The sequence below is a fragment of the Tupaia chinensis genome, unplaced genomic scaffold, assembly GCF_000334495.1.
Source record: "Tupaia chinensis unplaced genomic scaffold, TupChi_1.0 Scaffold000484_1, whole genome shotgun sequence".
Classification (NCBI taxonomy): domain Eukaryota; kingdom Metazoa; phylum Chordata; class Mammalia; order Scandentia; family Tupaiidae; genus Tupaia; species Tupaia belangeri.
In genome coordinates, this window is record NW_006159996.1 from 1,990,921 (window position 1) to 2,013,343 (window position 22,423).

General features: G+C 44.3%; 2 protein-coding genes across 5 annotated transcripts; both read left to right on the forward strand.

Moving 5' to 3' along the window:
• The first annotated feature begins 51 nt into the window (after nt 1-51).
• On the forward strand, nt 52-13,397 carry HARS2 (histidyl-tRNA synthetase 2, mitochondrial). 4 transcript variants are annotated; one of them, XR_003550652.1, is made up of 14 exons: nt 52-336; nt 2,901-2,975; nt 3,632-3,751; nt 3,874-3,969; nt 6,392-6,517; nt 6,608-6,715; nt 7,298-7,396; nt 7,955-8,048; nt 8,391-8,518; nt 8,612-8,854; nt 9,015-9,131; nt 9,341-9,487; nt 11,110-11,340; nt 13,303-13,397. XR_003550652.1 is itself a non-coding variant. In XM_006156224.3 (13 exons), exons 1-13 carry the CDS (start codon nt 229-231, stop codon nt 11,170-11,172), a joined length of 1,524 nt encoding a protein of 507 aa, XP_006156286.1. In that variant the 5' UTR covers nt 52-228; the 3' UTR covers nt 11,173-11,915. The 4 variants fall into 4 exon arrangements, 3 of the variants coding, with proteins under 3 accessions (XP_006156286.1, XP_014446281.1, XP_027630638.1); XM_006156224.3 differs by lacking the exon at nt 13,303-13,397 and having other exon boundaries at nt 11,110-11,915; XM_014590795.2 differs by lacking the exon at nt 13,303-13,397 and having other exon boundaries at nt 52-164; nt 11,110-11,915.
• On the forward strand, nt 12,810-21,587 carry ZMAT2 (zinc finger matrin-type 2). Its single transcript, XM_006156225.3, has 6 exons — nt 12,810-12,965; nt 13,303-13,396; nt 15,288-15,411; nt 17,500-17,573; nt 18,827-18,972; nt 20,562-21,587. The coding sequence occupies exons 1-6, from the start codon at nt 12,948-12,950 to the stop codon at nt 20,703-20,705; spliced, it is 600 nt and encodes a 199-aa protein (XP_006156287.1). The 5' UTR covers nt 12,810-12,947; the 3' UTR covers nt 20,706-21,587.
• The last annotated feature ends 836 nt before the right edge of the window (nt 21,588-22,423 follow it).

Consider the following 22,423-nt stretch of genomic DNA (forward strand, 5'->3'; position numbering starts at 1 on the left):
CAGCACAAACCACGTCCGGCTCCTACCGGAAGTGCCGGCGTCAGCTCCTGAAGGACCCTGGGAAGGCTGGATTCCAGCCTGTTGTAATGGTGGGAATCGCGGAAGTTCGATTTTATCCTGGTGATTAAGCTTCGCCTCTACATCACCTTGCACCCTTTTTGGGGGTACGGACAGTTTCGTACCTAGGACTTTGGCTCTTGTCCCGGAAAGCCCGTGCCCAGCCTCACGATGCCCCAGTTCAGACTCCTGCCCAGGAAGGCCTGGGCTGCGCTGCTTACCCAGCTCCTGCAACCTCCCCGCGCAGCGAGCACCGGGGCAGTCCATTGTCATAGCCAGGTGAGCCAGACTGGGATAGCTCCGGCCTGCCGTTTCGGGAGCAGGGCCTCCAGGTCTGAAACTATAGATTCGCTCAGGCCTTAACGCTAGTATTATTGTCGGTTTTTATTGAGTTCCCGCTGGGTGCCAGCACTGAATTGAGCGTTTTGCATGGTTTGTCATTTAATCCTTGGATCAGTTGAGTGGTTGGGAGTTTTATTTACATTTTACAGTTGAGGAAACTGAGGCTGCAAGGTTAAATGACATTATCTTCAGATACATAGTTAAAGAAGTATTTTACTATTTTTTTTTTTGGAGAGGTTTTCGCTATAGGGCGTGTGCGCTCGCCAGACAGACAGACAGAGAGACAGAGAGAAAGCGAGAAATCACCCCCCAGAGGGGATGGTCACGCGGCAATCCCTTCTCCCCCATTCTCTTCTTGGGATCTTGGACATGCACGCACACGCGCCTGGCGTGAGTTTAAGCCACTGGGTCCGGGAGGCAAAGCGGGGTCAACTACGTGGGAGTCCTGCCACATAGCCATTACGCCAACTGCTGGTTCCCAAGTTAAAGAAGTATTTTAATAAGGAGCCACACTCCTTTATCTAAATTTTTTTTTTTTTTTGAGAGGTTTTCGCTATAGGGCGCCGTGCGCTCGCCAGACAGAGACAGAGACAGAAAGCGAGAAATCACCCCCCAGAGGGGATGGCCACGCTGCAATCCCTTCTCCTCCATCCTCCTCTCGGGATCTTGGGCACGCATGTACACGCACCTGGCGTGATTTTAAGCCACTGGGTCTGGGACACAAACTGCGGTCGACTACGTGGGAGTCCAGCGACATAGCCATTACGCTAACTGCTGGTTCCCTATCTAAATTCTTGAAGTCACACATCACTATTTCTGAAGCAAAATACATGAATAGCCTCATTAAATTAGATGACTATTAACTATGACTGAGTTCACATTTGAACTTAACTCAAAATGAATCTCAAAAAATTTTTAATTTTTCAGTTTTGCAGATGAGGGATTGTGGACCTGAACTTGGATTTTTCTTGGGGAGGGAATGGCTAGTTTTGAACTACCATACCTTCTATTTCTTGAAGGGTATACAGCTTCTGAGAATAAAGTCACTAATTCTGTTTTACCTTACCTGGGAAAGACTCTAATACCCTCTTAGCACATGTTTTGTGATATCAGGGTTCAAGTCTCTTAGTAAATTTTAGACACAGCATGGTATGTGTTGGGTTTTTCTTTTTCTTATATTTTTATTTATTTTATTTTATTTTTATTGATAGGTTTTTGCTATAGGGCGCGTGCACTCGCCAGACAGAGACAGAGAGACAGAAAGCGAGAAATCACCCCCCAGGGGGGATGGTCACACCGCAATCCCTTCTCCTCCCTTCTCCTCTCGGGATCTTGGGCACGCACTCACACGCGCCCGGCGTGAGTTAAGCCACTGGGTCTGGGACTCGAACCGCAGTCGACTATGTGGGAGTCGACTACGTGGGAGTTCAGCGACATAGCCATTATGCTAACTGCTGGTTCCCTTTTTCTTATATTTTTTTAAGAGACATTTTTGCTATAGGGTATATGCACTCACCAGAGAGACAGAAAGCAAGAGATCACCCCCCAGGGAAGATGGCCACGCTGCAATCCCTTATCCTCCATTCTCCTCTTGGGATCTTGGGCACGCGCTCATGTGTGCCTGGTGTGAATTTTAAGCCACTGGGTCCAGGACTTGAATCTCGGTTGACTACATGAGTCTAGTGACATAACCATTATGCCATCTGCTGGTCACAATGGGTTTTTCATTTTAATAAGAAAATCTGTTTGTTTTCATTCCATAGAGTTGTTCTCTGCCTTTGTCCTTGGGTTGATTCTCTTCTGTCTTGAAGTTACATTTTTCCTATCTCCAAGCCTGAAAACTAGTGTTATCTTACTAAACATTCTTATTTTTGCTCTTTATGTAGGAACTGAGAACTAGAGAAGACTGAACTATTCCCTACTTCTGAGTGGTTGTGGTGGTAGTAGTGGGTTGTTGTGTTCTTTTGTTGTTCTCAGGTGCTTAAATTTTTTTCAAATGTTTAAGAACTCCAGATATGGGGGCCAGCAGGTAGCGTAATGGCTATGTTGCTGAACTCCCATGTAGTCGACTGCGGTTCAAGTCCTGGACCCAGTGGCTTAAATTCACGCCGGGCGCTTGTGTGTGCGCACGCCCAAGATCCCGAGAGGAGAATGGAGGAGAAGGGATTGAGGTATGGCCATCCCCCCTGGGGGGTGAGTTCTCACTTTCTATCTCTGTTTCTCTCTGTCTTTCTGGTGAGCACACATGCCCTATAGCCAAAACAAAACAAAAAAACCCTCCAGTTATGGTGAGGTAGATTGTAAGGTGAAGACCTGACGTCAACAATATTACATGTACAACATGGTTTTTAGGGGCTGAGTTTTGGATAGCTGATATGGTGCTCAGGCTTCCTGTTGCTCAGGTCAAGGGTCTTTGCACGTAGTTGGCCTCAGGGTTAAAGATATCACCACTCTAGCCATTGTTCACAGGAGCCACAGCTCACATTTTTTTCTTCTCCCAGGTTGCAGAGGCAGTATTACCATCCCAACTGAAACCACATCAAGAAAAAACTAATTTTATTATCAAGACCCCAAAGGTAATGCCCTTTGCCTACCCTATCCCATTACAGTGTATTGGAAGATTGACCTCTGGTTTGCTTGTCCTTTTGACCTCTTTTAATGTCCTTTTAAACTAGTTTTTGCCATAGTGTGTGTGTACATGTAGGAGAGAGAGAAAGTGCAAAATAACCCCTCAGGTGCAATCCCTTCTCCATTCTCTTCTTGGGATTTTGGGCATGCATGCACATGTGTCCAGCATATTTTTCCTTCTGGGTCTGGGACTTGTACCACACAGTTGGCTATGTGGGATCCAGCCACCTGAACCACAGTGCCACTGGCTAGCTCAAACTAATTTTTTTTTAAAAAGCAACTTTACTATTTTTTTTTTAAGAATTATTTTATTTAATTTTACTTTTTATTATTTTTAAATTTGACCAGAGAGAGAGAGAAAGTGGGAAGGCAAGGCACTAGGCTTGGTACTCGAACTTTGGTCAGCGGTGTGGGAGTCCAGTGCTTTAACCACCACACCGCCTGTTGGCCCTACAACTTTATTTTTCTTGAGATACTGGGTGGGTCTCAGTCATCTGAACTCAAATTTCAGCTCTGGATTTTAGATTAAGGATAGAGTTTAACTGTGTTTCAAATGATCTTGTGTTCTGTTTTTGTTTTCACTGTGGCTAATTTTGGTTTCCAGGGCACCAGGGATCTTAGTCCCCAGCAGATGGTTGTGAGGGAGAAAATTCTTGATACTGTTGTCAGCTGCTTTAAACGTCATGGAGCCAAGGGATTAGACACCCCAGCATTTGAGCTAACGGTAAGTAAAGAAAGAGTGCCTGGAACCCCATTTGTTTACCTGCCCTCAACTTCCAAAGAGCTTCTGAAATGCGTTCTGGACTTACCCATTGAAGTGCAGCTTTTTCTTTTTGACCCCTACAGGAAGTGCTTACTGAGAAGTATGGAGAGGACTCTGGGCTTATCTATGATTTGAAAGATCAAGGTGGAGAGCTGTTATCTCTTCGCTATGACCTTACTGTATCCTTCTGAGTGCTAGAGACTGACTTATCTCCTTCCAAATCCAGACAGAAGCGGGGAGAATGATGCTGGGGCCTTGTATGTCCACTGGCAATAACCTTTATGTCCATTTTCTCTTAAAAGGCAATTTTGCCAGCAGAACCTGGCCTGCAGTTCTATCACTTAACTTTAATGTGTATCAGAATCCCTTGGGATAGTTGCAGAAACAGAATTTTGATCCTAACTCCAGAGATTCTTAATTCTGTACCTGCAAGAAATTGAACCATTTGTATTTAGAAAAATTAATTTGTCAGAGGGCACATGCACTGACTGGAGAGAGATTGAGAGAAAATGAGAAAACACTCCCTCCAAGGGGGATGACCATGCTGCAGTCCCTTCTCTGTTCTCCTTGGGATTTTGGACACGCACATATATGTTCTTGGTGTGTTTTTCTTTTAATTTTTTTTTGGAGAATTTTTTGCTATAGGGTGCGTGTGCTCGCCAGAAAGAAAGAGAGACAGAAAGTGAGAAATCACCCCCCTCCCTGGGGGGGATAGCCAGGCTGCAATCTCTTCTCCTTCATTCTCCTCTTGGGATCTTGGGCAAGTGTGCACACGTGCCCAGCGTGAGTTTAAGCCACCAGGTCCAGGACTCGAACTGTGGTCGACTACCTGGGAGTCCAGCTACATAGGTGTTATGCCAACTGCTGGTCCTGCCGGTGTGTTTTTTAAGCCACTGGATCCAGGACTCAAACTGCACAGTCTGCTCTGCGATCTAACTGCCTTAACACCAGAATATCTGGCTGCTTCTATCCTTTTTTATTTATTGATTTTTTGGAGAGATTTTTGCTATAGGGCGCATGTGCTCACTTGGAAACACAGAGAATGATAGACAGTGAGAAATCATTTCCCAGGGGGATGACCATGCCACAATCCTGTCTCTTCCATTCTCCTCTTGGGATCTTGGGTACACTTGCACACGTGCCTGGCGTGAGTTTAAGCTGCCGGGTCTGGGACTCAAACCACAGTCGATTACGTGGGAGTTCAGCGACATAACCATTAAGCCATCTGCTAGTCCCACCCACTTTTTTTTTTTTTTAACTGCGTACCTTGCTGGAGAGAGAGTGTGAAAAATCACTCCCCAGGGAAGATGGCTATGTCACAGTCTCTTCTCCTTCATTCTTCTCTTGAGATTTTGGGCACGCATACACACCCTATGTGTTTCTCAAGCCGTGTGTCCAGTACTCAAACCACGTAGTTGGCCATGTGGGATCCAGCTGGCCCACCTGGCATGTTTTTCAAGCCACTGCATCTTGAACTTCACAGTTGGCCATGTGATCTAATGTGGGATCAAGCTGCCTTATCGACTGTCTCAATCTGCATGTTAAACAGGCAGTTGGGAAATTAAGATGCATATCAGGGCTGGATATTGGCACCCTGGTAACATGCAGTACTCGGTGAGGCTGACCCATATTCCGGGTTTGAATCCAGAGACCTCTGCATACACCAGGCATGCCTGTGCCATGTTTTTAGGGCTGGCTGAAGCTGCAGTTAGATTGCAGTATCAAGACCTTGTTGGGGCTGGGGCCAGCAGGTGGCATGGTGGTTAACGATGCCAGACTCCCACATGGCTGACCGGGATTCGAGTCCCAGACCAGGTGGCTTGCTTTCTCACTTCCCCCCTCTCTCTCCCTGTCCCTCTCTGGTCAAATTTAAATAAATAAATAAAGTTGAATAAAATAATTCTTTTTAAAAATTATTTATTTAATTTTATTTACTCATTCTTTTATTTTAATTTGACCAGACACACACACACACACACACACACACACACACACAGAAAGTGAGAGAGAGAGGGAGAAACCAAGCCACCAGGTCTAAGAGTTGCACCTTGGTCAGCCATGTGGGAGAATCCAGTGCCTAAACCACCACTCTACCTGCTGGTCCCAAATAAAATAATTCTTAAAGAGAAAAAAAGACCCTGTTGGGGTTGTACATACTCTCTCTCTAACTGATGGAAGAAATAAACTTTAAAAATATGCATTTTATCCTTGGCCTACACTTTTGAGATACACAGGCTTATAAATTGTATATAAATGAAGCTTCTGAAGCTCGGCTATTTTAAAATCATTAGGAGTGGATCTGAATGGAAGGGAATAGCCAAGACCGGAAGTTCTTAGACCATTTTCTATCTTTGGTACCTCTGCTTTTTGATGAACTTTCAGTTTTCCTAGGTGAGATTTCTTCGTTTGACACTGTGCAGTATATATCGAATGCCAAGCACTGCTAGGTTTTGAGGATAGTGAGGAAATAAGACTGCAAAAGTCACTGTTCTCATCCTGGTGCATGAGGTCTAACAAATAGAGGACCAGTCCTCCCTAATATGTGTGTACTGGTCTAAACTTTGAATGCAGTATCTTTGTTCTTTAACCTATTCATGTGAGGTCCCTTTTGCTCGTTACCTGGCCATGAATAAAGTGAAGAAGATGAAACGCTACCATGTTGGAAAGGTGTGGCGGCGGGAGAACCCAACCATAGTCCAAGGCCGCTACAGAGAGTTCTGCCAGTGTGTAAGTGACCTGACGGGACAGCACTGTGACAGAGCCTTGGGCATTGGCAGACGAGTGGAAGGTTTTGTTTTGTCTTTCTCTTTGCTGTAGGATTTTGACATTGCTGGTCAGTTTGACCCTATGATCCCTGATGCAGAATGTTTGAAGATCATGTGTGAAATTCTAAGTGGGTTGCAGCTGGGGGACTTTCTCATTAAGGTGAGACTAGGGCTGAGGACTGGGATAAGTCTGTATTTAGCCTGCTGTTTATTTATACAACTCCCAAAACATAGGTGACTCCAGCCTTTAAACTTGCAACTCTAGGGCTTCCTCGGTATAACTGTTATATCATGTGCACATGTGTACACGTGTACACACACACACACACACACACACACGCATATATAACCACATGCCTGTGAGATTTCTTTTCTGTCCCTCTTTTTTCCTTTTTGGAGATATTTTTGCTATAGGGCACGTACACTCACCAGAAAGACACAGAGAGAGAGAGACAGATAGAAAGTAAGATATCACCCCTTGGGGGGGTTGGCCACGCTGCAATCCCTTCTCCTCCATTCTCCTCTCAGGATCTTGGGTATGCACACACGCGCGCCTGGTGTGAGTTTAAGCCACCGGCTATAGGACTCGAACTGCGGTCGACTACATGGGAGTCCAGTGACGTGGCCATTATGCCATCTGCTGGCCCTAATCCCTTTTATGAATCAAGAGACTAGGGATTGCTGTTGTTTTGAGGAAAAAGACATTGACAAGATCCTTGGATTACTTATGCTGAATTCAAAGGTTAACGACCGACGAATTGTGGATGGGATGTTTGCTGTCTGTGGTGTTCCTGAAAGCAAGATCCGGGCCATCTGTTCCTCAATAGACAAACTAGACAAGGTAACAAGACATGCTTCAGTAGACCATATGTGGGTTTCTGTCCTGCCCTCACATCCGTACTACTAGAGGAAAATAAGGAGATAGTGGCTGGAAGTGAACTGTGTATGGGAGGGTGACAAGGAGACATTCTGAAGCAAGGTTTGAGTTGTGTTGTAGGTAGGATTGTGCTGGATTTCTTTTCTTTTTTATTTTTTTGGTTATAGGGCATGTGCGCTTGGCCAGAGAGACAGAAAGTGAGAAATCACCCCCCAGGGGGATGACCATGCTGCAGTCCCATTTCTTCCATTCTTCTCTTGGGATCTTGGACATGCACACACACACCCAGCCTGAGTTTAAGCCTCCAGGACTGGGCCTCGAACCACAGTCACCTACATTGGAGTCCTGTGATGTAACCATTATGCCATCTGCTGGTCCCTGTGCTGGATTTCTTAAGCTGCCTGACTTTGCTGTCTATACTGTTAGCTTATTGTGACATGCATACTGAATAAAAGTGACATGTTCTTTTCCAGTTAGAGAAAGAAGTATATTGGGCTGGGCTAATGTTTGGGTTCCATGCAGATGTCTTGGAAAGATGTGAGACATGAGATGGTGGCAAAGAAAGACTTGGCTCCTGAAGTGGCTGATCGAATTGGGGACTATGTCCAATGTCATGGTAAGAATCAGTGTTTTCAGAGCTATGGTAGAATCGGGCTGAAGGTGACATATATTCAGCTTTTACCTCTGAAATAGCTCATTTCCATGCATGTACTAAGCTTCAGGGCCCAGTCTAAATTTAATTTCCCTGTGATTTAATGTAGCCCCTTTGTGTCTTCAGATGGCACAGGTAGAGGCAAAGGAGAAGGGTCTAGTCATATAGACCAGGATCATCATCATCATTTTTTTTCTTTTAAGAAAACGAGGAGTACAATTAGAGCACGTTAGAAATAAATTTGGATGAAACACGTATTTCTTTTTTCTCTACTTTTAAAAAATTTTTTTCTACTTTTCTTCCCAGGTGGGGTGTCCCTCGTAGAGCAAATGTTACAGGATCCCAGACTGTCCCAGAACAAGCAGGCCTTAAAGGGCTTGGGGGATCTGAAGCTGCTTTTCGAATATGTGACATTATTTGGAATCGCTGAAAAGGTAAGCTGAGTTGAGAATGGAAGTCCTGTTGTACTCTGGGGCTCTCAGGGTGCTAAGGCTAGTTTAGGACTGACTATGGCCTTGTCTTCACAGGTCTCCTTTGACCTCAGCCTGGCTCGGGGCCTAGACTACTATACTGGACTGATCTATGAAGCAGTGCTTCTACAGACCCCAGCTCAAGCTGGGGAACAGTCCCTGAATGTGGGCAGTGTGGCTGCTGGTGGGCGCTACGACGGGTTGGTGGGCATGTTTGACCCCAAGGGCTACAACGTGCCATGTGTGGGGCTCAGCATTGGGGTAGAGCGAATCTTCTACATTGTGGAGCAGAGAATGAAGGTATGTCCTAGGGATATGGTGGGGCTGCAGGCCTAAAAACCCTCTTGTTTCTGAAGGTGTAGTTGGACTGTTTTTTCCGATGATTCATTTTGAGTCTTTTTGAGATTACTGATGCAAACGAGGAAGTTTTTATTAGTTTTACTTTCTTCCCTTTTATCAGACTTTTGGTGAGAAGGTACGGACTACAGAGACCGAAGTGTTTGTGGCCACGCCACAGAAGAACTTTCTCCAAGAACGGTTGAAGCTAATTGCAGAGCTTTGGGATGCCGGGATCAAGGTATGGTAAAGCTGACACCTGAGCCATCTAGGTGTATGTGGAATTCAGGGGCTAGGCTCATTCCTACCTTATGCCTAAGGTGGAACTCAAGACTTTTTAATCTCACTACCACAGTAACTTTTTAGGATGGGGGACTAGCCACTTATTTTTATGGGATTTGAGTGTTGTGATCACTCCTAAGTCCTCTGCTATGTCTTGGCCCTTTTCAGGCAGAGATGCTATACAAAAACAACCCTAAACTATTGACCCAGCTGCACTATTGTGAGAACATGGGCATTCCACTGGTAGTCATTATTGGTGAGCAAGAACTGAGGGAAGGTATCCTCAAGCTTCGTTCAGTGACCAGCAGAGAGGAGGTGAGTGGGGACAGTCAAGAATAAGAGAGACCAAATGTTCCTAACTTTCCCAGATTCTTTATGAAACATGTATCTTTTGGCTGAGGAGATCTTTTCAGGGTTAGTGTTGACAGAGATAAATGAAGACCCACTCCAGATACCCATTACAGCCAGGTGGGTATTGGTTGAGTGGGCAGAGCAGGGCAAATGAAAATCTTTATGGTTGTTTTGAGACTAAGTCAACAGGATAGACATAGATAGGTGTTTGACTCCCTTTATCCTTGAGGACGTACTTTCTCCAGAACAGCGTAAACCACACACTACTCCCTACTGACTATGTAAACAGTGGTAGCAGATGCAGGGTAAAATGAATCTGGACAACAATGGATAAGGAGCTAGTATTCCCCCCCCCCTTTTTTTAATAATTATTTTATTGGGGGCTAGCAGATGGTATAGCAATTACATCACTAGACTGCCACATGGCTGACTATGGTTCAAGTCCCAGATCCAGTGGCTGAAAACTGACACTAGGAAAAAAGGGGGGCTGTGGGACCAGCAGGTGATGTGGTGGTTAAGGGTGCTGGCCTCCCATATGGCCCACCATGGTTTGAGTCCTGGACCGAGTGGCTTGCTTTCTCACTTTAGCTCTCTCTCTCTGGTAAAATTAAAATAAGCAAATAAAGTTAAATAAAATAATTACTAAAAAAAAAAGTAAACTTGGACCAGCAGTTGGCATAATGGCTATATCGCTGGACTCCCCTGTAGCCGGCCGTGGTTTGAATCCTGGACCTGGTGGCTTAAGCTCCAGCTGGGTGCATGTGCGTGTGTGCCCAAGATCCCAAGAGAATAATGGAGGAAAAGGGATTGCAGTGTGACTATCCCCCTGGGGGGGTGATTTCTTGCTTTCTGTCTCTGCCTCTCTCTGTCTTTCCGTTGAGCACATCCACCCTATAGCAAAAACCTCTCCAAAACAAAACAAAACAAAACAAAACAAAACAAGTCATGCTAGGTATGTGTGCACCTGTGTCCAAGATCCCAGGAGAAGGGAGAATGGATTACAGTGTGGCCATCCCCTAGGGGGGGTGATTTCTCACTTTCCCTCTTACTGTCTCTGTCTCTCTAGTGAGTGCATGGACCCTAAGTCAAAGCCTCTAAAAAAAAATATTCATTTGGGGCCAGTAGGTAGCGTAGTGATTAAGGCGCTGGACTCCCACATAGCAGATTGTGGTTTGAGTCCCGGACCTAGCAGCTTGAAGTTCACGCTGGACACATGTGCATGCACACCCAGGACCCCAAGAGGAGAGGGGAATTGGGATGTGGCGATACCCCCAGTGGGGTGATTTCTCACTTTCTGTTTCTCTGTTCCTCTGGCGAACCCATGTGCTCTATGGCAAAAAAAAATCTCTCAAAAATTTTATTTAATTTTTATTTATTATTATTAATATTATCATTTCTTTAGAATTTACTATAGGGCATGTGCGCTCACCAGCGAGAGGGAGAGGGAAAGTGAGAAAGCAAGCCGCCATGTCTGGGGCTTGAACTGTTGTTGGCCTTGTGGGAATCTAGCTCCTTAACTACTACATCACCTGTTGGCCTCGGTGTCACTTTCTAGATCATCATGTAACCATTGTCTTTTGTTTCAGGTGGCCATTAAACGGGAACATCTTGTGGCTGAAATTCAGAAGCGACTGAAATCTGAGTCTTGATCCTTGCCCAACTGCCAGCTGCTGCTCTTTCTAGACAAAGTTTTATGTAAAACTGAGTTCCATGTGGACTTTACAACAGCTGGCCAAGATGGATGACAAGTACCTTCTACCTCCTCCATCTGTCCTGGGTAGAGAACTGTCAAAGGCCCTGAGGACTCCTGCACTAGTGTAAGCAGCTGTTCTGTGTGGGTGCAGAGGGCTGTTGTGTGGAAGAGACACACTGTAGTTGCAGGGCAAACCTGAAGTGCCCTGAATGCATCCAGGAGGTGTTGAGATGGTTGCTATGATCAAGGATCTGGAAGAATCATCTCAGGCTGAGAATTCTGAACCATTGAGATCAGAAGCCAATACTTAGCCTTCTATTGTATCTTTGGAACCAAGTTCTGGGGACTTTGTTTGCAGCCAGCCCTTGCCCTGTCCAGGGAGTTGTGCTACAGCAAGGAGGAACAAAAGATTCTCTCTGATTTGAGGACAGAGATGCTATTTCAAGGGCACGGCAGTCCTCATGTTGATATGACATCTCTCCAGTCCATCCACTGTTAACAATAGCAGTGTGGGGTTGACTGTTTTAATAATCTTGAAAGTTGAACTTAATAGGTGACTTGACAAAATGGAGATCTGGTCTTTTGAGATTTTGGAGACTATTCCTGTGCCCAAGACACTGATCTGACTGTAGTATGCTTGACTATGGAGGCTATTCTAAAAGTGATTGGATAATATATGAAATAAAATACTAAGTGTTGTATTTTGGGTAATTTGATTTCAGGGGATTGGTTTGCTTGAGCCATGGTAAATTCTTGAGTGTATAATGGAGAATTCTGAGGGCTTGAAGTAACATCCTGGGGGTGATGCTTCTGTGTTTAGTGAAAGAAGCAGCCACAACCCCTTTTCTTTTCCTCTTCCCCCCAACCTGGAGATACAGTTGTGTTGTTAAAAATCAGCATATAGTGAGTCATCTGCCAGAGTGCATTTCTCAAGAATACTGCTGAAGACTGACCTTAAGTGTAATCATGTTGATCGAATTCTGCCCTAATTGTGCCCTACTGACTATAGTGTTCCCCAGTTGAAGGAAAAATGAGTCAGCCAAAGGGTGATAACTTTGCTTCAAGAAAGAGTCTAAGTACAAGAAGTACTTTTCCATATGTATATTGGGAAGGGTGCGGCAGTTGTAAGAGCTTTGGTGTAGTTTAGGGCCTATCCCTAGAGTGTAGGTGAAGAGAACACCCAGATAACTTAATAGTTAAGCCTTAAAGTAGGTTTGGAAACTTGACAGTGCACATAGAGTTGATTAGACTTAATCAGAGGGCATTGTCTCCAAAAATCAATGTCCTCGTTTGTAAAAGAGACGAGTTTGACGGTGAAGAGGACACCCAGAGCACTTAATAGCAGTTAAGCCTTAAAGTAGGTTTGGAAACTTGACAGTGCACATAGAGTTGATTAGACTTGATCAGAGGGCATTGTCTCCAAAAATCAATGTCCTCGTTTGTAAAAGAGACGAGTTTGACTAAATCCGTCAGACCAACGACGTTTGTTTTGAAAAGCCAGAGTAGAAAGCGTTTGCAGGCGCCCTTACTTCCGTGTTGCTTCATGCTCACTTTGCGCCTGCGCCATTTCCTTGGGACAGAGGCGGAGCTAAGAAGCCTGTTTTAGACGCCCTCCAATCCTTGGCTCGTTTAGAACACGGACCTCTACGCTTATTGGGAGTTCATCTTGCCTTACGGCTCTAGGGCGCTTTTTACGGCATTTTCCGGCCTCCCATTCACTTCGCTGTGAAGATGGCGTCGGGCAGCGGGGTAGGTGTTGTGTGTGAGGAAGAGGTTTAGGTGGGTGGGGGTGGCTTTTCAGCGCCGAATAAAGATTCCTGCTTTCTACTGGCTTCCCGACACCTTCTCGTGATCGTAGGGGCCGGGTACAAGAACTCCCCTGTGAGGTTCTGGCGCAGGGTCACGGAGGTCTCGAGTTGGGGTCCCGAGACAGAGACAGTCAGTCTCAGCCTCCCGGTGCGGTCCAGTGCGGCTTCGCCTGCGTAAAGGTCGTGAGGCTGCCTTAGCGGCGAGGACGCGGTTCTCTGTTTCGCTAAGGGTCTGGACACGATTGGCAACGGATCTTGAGCGCTTTTTCCCCCTACAGACAAAAAACTTGGACTTTCGCCGAAAGTGGGACAAAGATGAATACGAGAAGCTCGCCGAGAAGAGGCTTACAGAAGAGAGAGAAAAGAAGGATGGTGAGTGCCGGCTCCGTTAGCGGCTAAGAGTTTCAGAGAGGTGATGGAATGGCCGGAGAGCTGGTCGGAGTTTGAAATGCGTTGGCTTCCCACCCAGTGTGGTCTGTGTGATCTCTGGCGGCATGTTGCCTCCCTGGTCCTCGGATTCTTCATGTGTAAAATTAAGAGTGAGGAGGTGGACTGAAATAGTTTTGAAGTGCTCATCAGCTCTGTTCTCTGCTTCTTTGTCCTTCCTTTCCTTGGCTCATTCACTGTTTTCTTGAAGTACAAAGTAAAGAATGGAATCCTTAGTAGCGACAGAGAAATTAGGTCCAACATTGTGCTGCTGCCCATTACTGCTGTGGTTGATGCTCTCATTATCTTAAAAATTCCCTAAAGGGGAGAGCATTCCTGGCCCAATCAAGACCTTCTTCTGTAGTCTGAGAAAAGCAGGGGTACTCAACTAGGAATGTGTGATTGCTTCACCTAGTGCTTAATAGTGTTTCTGCCTTTTGCAACGTCAAGGAGTTGATGCTTCTCTTCTAGACGTTCAACTTCACAACAATATCTTATTTTCTCATCTATTTTCAAACTTGTACATTGTTCTGCTTTACCTAAGCACCATTTTGCACACACTAGCTCTTTTAAAAAGTTTTCACGTACCATGTATAATAAATAGTGCTTGGCATGTAACAGGCATGCCCTGAATATTGGTCACCTTTTAAACATTTGACTCAGATCTCAAGAGGTTTTTTCTGTGTTACACTTATGATATTGACCTGAAAGCATTTCTGAGTGTCCTTGCTCTTCCTTTGAAAAGGACCAGTAGATGGTGTAATGGTTATGTCACTGGACTCCCACATAGTTCGAGTCCTGGACTGGGTGGCTTAAAACTCACATCAGGCATGTGTGCATACATGTCCAAGATCCTAAGAGGATAATGGAGGAGAAGGGATTTCGGCATGGCCAACACCCCTGGGGAGGTGATGTCTTGCTTTCTGTCTCTCTTTCCTGTGAGCGCACGCACCCTATAGCAAAAATCTCTCTTAAAAAAATAAAAGGTTGGGGACCAGCAGTTTGCGTAATGGCTATGTCGCTGAACTCCCACGTAGTCTACCGCGGTTCAAGTCCTGGACCCGGTGGCTTAAACTCACGCTGGGCGCATGTGCGTGCGCTTGCCCAAGATCCCGAGAGGAGAATGGAGGAGAAGGGATTACGGCGTGGCCATCCCCCCCCGGGGGTGATTTCTCACTTTCTGTCTCTCTGTCTGTCTCTGTCTTGCTGGTGAGCGCACGCACCCTATAGCAAAAACCTCTCAAAAAAGAAATAAATAAATAAAAGGTGGGTTCCAGTAAAAATTCAGAAGTGTTTCCCTCAGTTCAGTTAATCAGTGAGTAGAAAACATTGCTTTTAGACTTGTTGGCTTTAAAGTGAAGAAAAGCAGGGCCAGCAGGTGACTTAGTGATTAAGGCACTGGACTCCCACATGGCTGACTGCAGTTTGAATCCTGAATCCAGTGGTTTGAAACTCACACCAGGCACTTGTGCGTGTGTGCCATGTGCCCAAAATCCCAAGAAGAGAATAGAGGAGAAGGGATTGGTGTGGCCATCCCTTCGGGGGCTGATTTCTTACTTTCTGTGGTGAGCGCACACACCCTATAGCAAACATCTCTCCAAAAAGACATTTAAAACGTGGAGAAAAACTGTAGTGTTGGGGATTGCTTACAGTTTTTTCCTGTGTTCAGATTCTCCCTAGCTGCTACAAACTGCTTGAAGTGCTTGTTTTGTCCTTTCTTTTAGGAATTGAAAAACACATGAGAATAGATCCCTAAATTTTGAGTTTCATGCATTTCTTTGCCTTTCTGGTTGAAGAACTGTAATAATGAGGGACTTCCTTCCCCATTATGTTTCAGGAAAACCTGTACAGCCAGTCAAGCGGGAGCTTTTGCGGCACAGGGACTACAAAGTGGACCTGGAATCCAAGCTTGGGAAGACAATTGTCATTACCAAGACCACCCCACAGTCAGAGATGGGAGGGTAAGTGACTTTTCATTTTTCTCTTTAGCCAAGAGAGGGTCTAATAAATCATCTTTGTTGATTTTAGGAAGTGTGGAGGAGGGTCCCTGACCTTAGGATAGCAACCTTCTGGTGGTAATTCCATTTTCAGATTATTTTCTTTGTCCCTGGGGGTCTCAAGTTAACATAATAGTGTCTCTAGGAGAGGTCATTGTGGGCTTCTTCATAATATCACTTTACTACTTTTTAAAACCCTGAAAGGAAGAATGTAAGGGGAAGACTTCTCAGGAGATTTCTACGGAAAGGATTAGGTTGAGCTCAAATGAAGCTTACGAGTTATTAGTGGTGAAGAAAGGGGCAAGGGTTCCCAACTACGAAGGCCTGGTTGTGCAGTTTCTTTCTAGACCAACACTAACATATAGTAAAGGATCTCAAATGAGCTCTGCACCCTTTTGCCCACCACTATTTCTCTGACCTGTTAGATTTTCTGGCAGGAGGGCAACACAGAGTGATACTTCTCTAAGCTGCTTATTAATAAACCACTGTCATCATTCCTTTCAGTATTAGATATCTATTGCTGTGTAAATTAATAAATTAACACTATGTTTAGCAGCATAAAACAATGAATAGCTTAGTTTTTGTGAGTGGTAAATTGAAGTGGTTTACCTAGATCCTGATCAGGGTCTCCCGTGAAGCTGCAGTCAAGGAATCAGCTGGGTCTGCATTCACCTGAGGCTTAATTAGGGCTGGAGTGTTTGCTTCTAAGCTCTCTCACATATCTGTAGTTTGGAAGCCTAAGTTCTTGATCCCATGAGCCTCTCCATAGAGCTTGCTTATACAAAGCAACAAGCTTCCCCAGAGTAGGTGATCGACACTCTCACAGAAACCATGATTTTTTTTTATAACCTTACTTTGAAAGTGACATACCATCTTTTCATATAAAAAAGTATTTGATTTTATTTGTTTATTATTCTTCAATTTGACCAGAAAGAGAGAGAGGGAGAGTGAGAAAACAAGCTTGTCAGGCCCAGGACTCAAACCATGGTCAGCCATGTGAGAGTCCAGCGCCTTATGTACCATGCAACCTGCCAGCCCCAGCATACCATTGTTTTTGACATACCCCACTGGTTTTACAGACTGATTTTTAAAAAAAAAATATTTTATTTTATTTATTCATTTAATTTGAGCAGAGAGCGACAGAGACAGAGAGAAAGTGAGAAAGAAAGCCACCAGGTCCAAGACTCCACCGTGGTTGGCCATTGTCGGAGGGTCCAGCACCTTAACTACCACGCCACCTGCTGGTCCCCAAATAATATCTTAGGGTTTCTGTCAAATTTGACCTTGAAGACCTCTTTTTTCTTTAAGAATAATTTATTTATTCATTCATTTATTTTAATTTGATCAGAGAGAGACACACACAGAGAGAGAGGGAAAGTGAGAAAGCAAGCCATCAGGTCCGGGACTCTAACCGTGGTCAAGCGCCTTAACCCCCACGCCACGCTGGTCTCCAAATAATATCTTAATGTTACTGTTGAATTTGATCTTGTGGACCTCTTTTTTTTTTTTTACTTATTATTTACTTATTTTACTTATTCATTCATTTATTTTAATTTGACCAGAGAGACACACACAGAGAAAGAGGGAAAGTGAGAAAGCAAGCCACCAGGTCCGGGACTCAAACTGTGCTACCACATGACCTGCTGGATCCCAGACTAACTATTATAAATTAGGAGGAGACGACACAGAGTCAGAGTGTCAGGAAGGTTGGGCTTATTGAGCCCATCTTAGAGGATGGCTCCCATACTCTACCAAGAGCTAAGCCTTTATGAAAATGAAGGCTTAAAACTTATAAAAAGTTGAGGCCAGCAGGTAGTGTGGTGGTTAAAGGTGCTGGACTCCCACATGGCCTACTGTGGTTCAAGTCCCAGACCTGGTAGCTTGCTTTCTCACTATCTCTGATAAAACTGGAAAATAATAATAATGAAAAATAAAGTTAAATAATTAAAAAAAAAACTTATAAAAAGTTTAGATATTTGAATTTTTTGGTTGAAAACAATAAGATCCTTAAAACGAGATTTAACCCATGTGCTGTTTCCTCTTGTTTGCTAGTTATTACTGCAATGTTTGTGACTGTGTGGTGAAGGACTCCATCAACTTTTTGGATCACATTAATGGAAAGAAACGTAAGGCTTGGAGGTAGTTTGTAATGGACTGGGAGTGGGTTTGGGAGGTGGGATGGAGAAGGGTGGTTTCTATAGACACCCCTTTTTGATACCTGGGAAATTGTCCAGTTGCTTCAGCATATGCCATCTTTCACCTCATTTTCATTACCTCATTATTTCTGGAGCCCATAAGGTGAAAGATTAGGTCATTGGGAAAGTCATGACGTGTTTTTCTATGGAAAAATGCATCATGGGACCAGCAGTTGGCGTAATGGCTATGTTGCTAGACTCCCATGTAGTTGACTGTGGTTCAAATCCCGGACCCGGTGGCTTAAAACTCATGCCGGGCATGTGTGCGTGCTTGCCCAAGATCCCAAGAGGAGAATGAAGGAGAAGGGATTGCAGCATGGCCGTCTTCCCTGGGGGGTGATTTCTCGCTTTCTGTCTCTCTGTGTCTCTCTGGCGAGCACACGTGCCCTATAGCAAAAACCTCTTAAAAAAAAAAAAAAAAGCATCATGACTTTCCTATTGTGACCCAATATTTTCTAGGCTCTCAACCGCCCAAACCATGGTCTTTTCTTGGGCCCAGGTGGCCTCACTGGTACTCATCTGCTCAGTAGGGTTAGTTGAAAGTCATGTGCATCTTGTTATCTGGGGCTGCTGATTCTGGGAACAGGTGAGGCCAAGAGACTTTCTCTTATTGCTAAATGGCTTATGAGAAGATCTTTTTAAAGTCAAGAAAAGGGTACCGGGAAGGTGTTGCAGTGGTAACACAAAAGGACCCACGTGGGAGAGGTCCTCAGTTTACTTCCTAGAACCTCAGTGAGCACATCAGGTGTGTGTACACATCCATGATTCTGGGCTATTGAGACTGGGGATAGATTGTGGCATGAAGACCCTGTTGGGGGTCTAAGAAATAAATAAAAAGTAGACTTTTTAAAAAGTCAGAAAGGGATCAGCAGTTGGCCTAATGTTTACATCACTGTACTTCCATGTTGTCAACTGTAGTTTGAGTCCTGCACCCAGCAGCTTAAACTTAATGCTGGGTGATGTGCATGTGTGCCCAAAATCCTGAGGAGAATGGAAGAGAAGGGATTGCGGCATGGCCATCCCCCCAGGGGTGATTTCTTGCTTTTTGTCTCTGTCTCTCTGGCGAGCACAGGTGCCCTATGACAAAACTCTCTCTCTCAATAAAAGAAAAAAGTAAGAAAAAGACTTAGAGGGCTAAGGATGTTTTAATGACCTTGCGGTGTCTTCACTGTGACCCCACTCAGATCAACGAAACCTGGGCATGTCTATGCGTGTTGAACGTTCTACACTGGATCAGGTGAAGAAACGTTTTGAAGTCAACAAGAAGAAGATGGAAGAGAAACAAAAGGATTATGATTTTGAGGAAAGGATGAAGGAGCTCAGAGAAGAGGTAAGGCACTTCTATCCTGCACATCCACCCAGGTTTTAATTGTACGTTGTGAATTATGGAAGGCCCTTTTCCTCATCCCACTCCTACCCATAGAGTTTTAACCATCTGAATTTCTGTATTTTAAGAGAAACATTTGTTGTCCTTGTTTGAGACTCTTAATAATTTGAAGGAAATTACTGTAAACATACCCTTTTTCTGGAAACTATCTGGGTCACTTTTTTTTCCCTTCGATGGCTTTCTTTCTTTCTTTTTCTTCCTTTTTTTTATTTTTTAAGGATTATTTGCGGGGCCAGCCAGTGGCATGGTGGTTAAGGGTTCTGGATGCCCACATGGCAGACCACAGTTTGAGTCCTAGACCTGGTGACTTGCTTTTGTCCCCCCCCCACCTCTCTCTGGTCAAATTAAAAATAAAAAAATAAAGTTAAATAAAATAATTCTTTTAAAAAAAAGATTCTTTGGTTGGAAAAGTCATGTTACATTTTTGCATTAAAACAAAAAAATATGTCATGACTTTTCTGACAACCCAAAATTTATTTAATTTTATTTATCATTATTATCATTTTTAAATTTTCTATAGGGCATGCATACTTACCAGAGAGAAAGGGGCAGGTGAGGAGAGAGAGAAAGTAAGCCGCCAGGTCCAGGACTTGAACCTCTGTTGACCATGTGGGCAGTCCAGCACCTTAACCACTATGCCATTTGCTGGTCCTTCATTTAATTTTTTTTTTTTTTTTTTGGGGGGGGAGAGGTTTTTGCTATAGGGCACATGCGCTCACCAGAAAGACAGAGAGAGAGAGAGACAGAAAGTGAGAAATCACGCCCCAGGGGGGATGGCCATGCCACAGCAATCCCTTCTCCTCCATTCTCCTCTCGGGATCTTGGGCATACACACACACACGCCTGGCGTGGTCGACTATGTGGGAGTCCAGTGACATATAGCCATTATGCCAATTGCTGGTATGCTATTTAAAATTTCTTTAAAGACTTAATTTTTTGGATCAGTTTTAGGTTCACAGCAAAATTTAGAGGAAGAGATTTCCTGTTTGCCTTCTATCCCCTTTCATGTATAGACTCCTCCATACTTTTTTATTTTAACCACAGCAGAGATGAACTAAATGCACCTTGTTCCTAAGAGGGCCATGGAACCAGGCTGACTAGGTCAGAATTCTGTTTTCCCCACTTACTGGCTGAATCTTGAGCAAATTGTATAACCTCTCTGTGCAATAGTTTGCCCATACGAGCAATCTTAGTGTAGTATGTATAAAGTGCTCAGAACAGTTACTGGCATGTATGGCATGTCTCAGTACGTTAGTTACTGTTATATGGTGGTATTCTTATAACCCTGTTAGGAACTCCAGATGAACTGAGTTGTAGAGTGGAGAAGAACTCTCCAGAGGCTAAAACCTCTATTTCTTGTTTTTTACAGTCTTTATACTGTGGCTTGTATCCCTGCCCTTGAGATTTTACTTGTCTTTAACTACTTTTTCCTAATGATAGAAAGGGACCTTAAAGCTCACATGTCTTTTTTGACAGCATTCAGCTCAGCAGTCTGAATTAATTCTGAATGATTTCTCTCTCCTCACCTGCAGGAGGAAAAGGCCAAAGCATACAAAAAAGAGAAACAGAAGGAGAAGAAAAGGAGGGCTGAGGAGGACTTAACATTTGAGGAAGATGATGAGATGGCAGCTGTGATGGGCTTCTCTGGCTTTGGTTCTACCAAGAAGAGTTACTGAAGATTTCTTTGCTTGGCCTAACTTTGGCCTATGTTGGACCTAACTTTGTGCGTGTTGAGGGCGGTGGTGGGGAGGCATTTCTTTTTGGGTACTGGGAAAGGTCCTTAAGAGTGTCATTGGGGAGGGCTAGAGGGTGGGCATTGGTTGATTTTCCTCTACCTTGGGAGAGGGCATAGGATGCAGAGGTAGTATGGCGTATTCCTTCAGCCTCGGTCTACCACTGGAGTCACAGGACCTCTGCCCATCTGAGTTCCCAATAAAGAAAAACCTCCCCTTCTGAGCTTTCCCGAAACTTCCCCTGCATCTTTCCCTCTTCATCTCTCCAACCTTTGTTTCAGTATCCTACCTTTATCCTATGTTCTGCCTTTAATTTTGACTCTTGTTCAGCCTGCAACAGAAGGGTTCTCTGGGTCCCTCGGTTTCCAGTTGATTGCGTATCCTTGGCCAGCCCCTCCTCCCGCCCAACTCCTGGTTCTCTAGCCAACTGTGCATGCATGTGTACTTCTGCCTGGGTCAGTGGTGTGTATGGATGTGTGTGCATGAATCTGTCACATAGAGGGGCTGGAGCTAGACTCTCAGAGCATTGCTGCCCTGGGGTGTGATGTTCTCAGCTTCTTCAGAGCATGTAACAGGAAATTAAATGGGATGAGTGTTTGGTGTGGTTTGTGTCTGGTAAGTTTTTTTTAACATTGTTCAGATACAGACTACTTCAGCTTCTGCTAGTTTCATTTTACTGAAGATTTTTCTTTTTGTCATCCTTTTGAGAAAGGTTTTGGAGTAACCTGATGAAACAAAACAAAAAACCCCCAAAACTTCACTATGGAATCTCTTAGTCTCGGGCTGCTGACATACATAATAAATGGCGTTGATTAGGGCCTGTTTCACATTTAGTGGGAACATTCCATTTTATTCCCTATGTATATATGTTTTTCCTTCCCATACTGAGGATTTCTGTATAGAGCTTTTTTCTTCTCCCTTCAGTTGTCTTTTTATTTTTGCCTAAATTTCTTTTTTTTTAAAGAATTATTTTATTTAACTTTATTCACTCATTTATTTACTTTCATTTTGACCAGAGAGGGATAGAGTGAGAGGGAGAGAGAAAGTGAGAAAGCAAGCCACTAGGTCTGGGACTTGAACTGTGGTCAGACATATGGAGTCCTGTGCCTTTAACTTCCATGCCACCTGGCAGCTTCCTATTTTTGCCTGTTTCTTAAGTGAGAGTTTTATTTTTCTGTGATGTGAGATCTGAATTTAGAAGAGTAAAGAGTAAAGCTGCTTCTTTAATTTCAGCCTCCTTTGATCCTCCTTTTAGGGGAACCACATACCTCAAGGTTAAATTCAATGTTTTTCTTTTTTTGGAGAGATATTTGCTGTCGGGCATGTGTGCTGACTAGAAACAGACAAAATGAATCAGCCCCCAGGGGACATGGCTGTGCCAAAATTTCCTCTCCATTCTCTCAAGATCTTGGGCACACATGCACACGCATGCATGCCCTGCATGAGTTTCAAGCTGCCGGGTCCTAGACTCAAACCATGGTTGGCCATGTGGTAGTCCAGTGCCTTAACCACTACACTACCTGCTGGCCCCAACTTTAGTGTTTTTCTTATTCACACTTGAGCTAGTCATACACAGGGTTACCCCGTCTTGTCTCTATTAGCATTTGGGGCCAGATAATTATTTGTTGTGAGGGGGACTGCTGTGAATAGTAGGGTGTTTA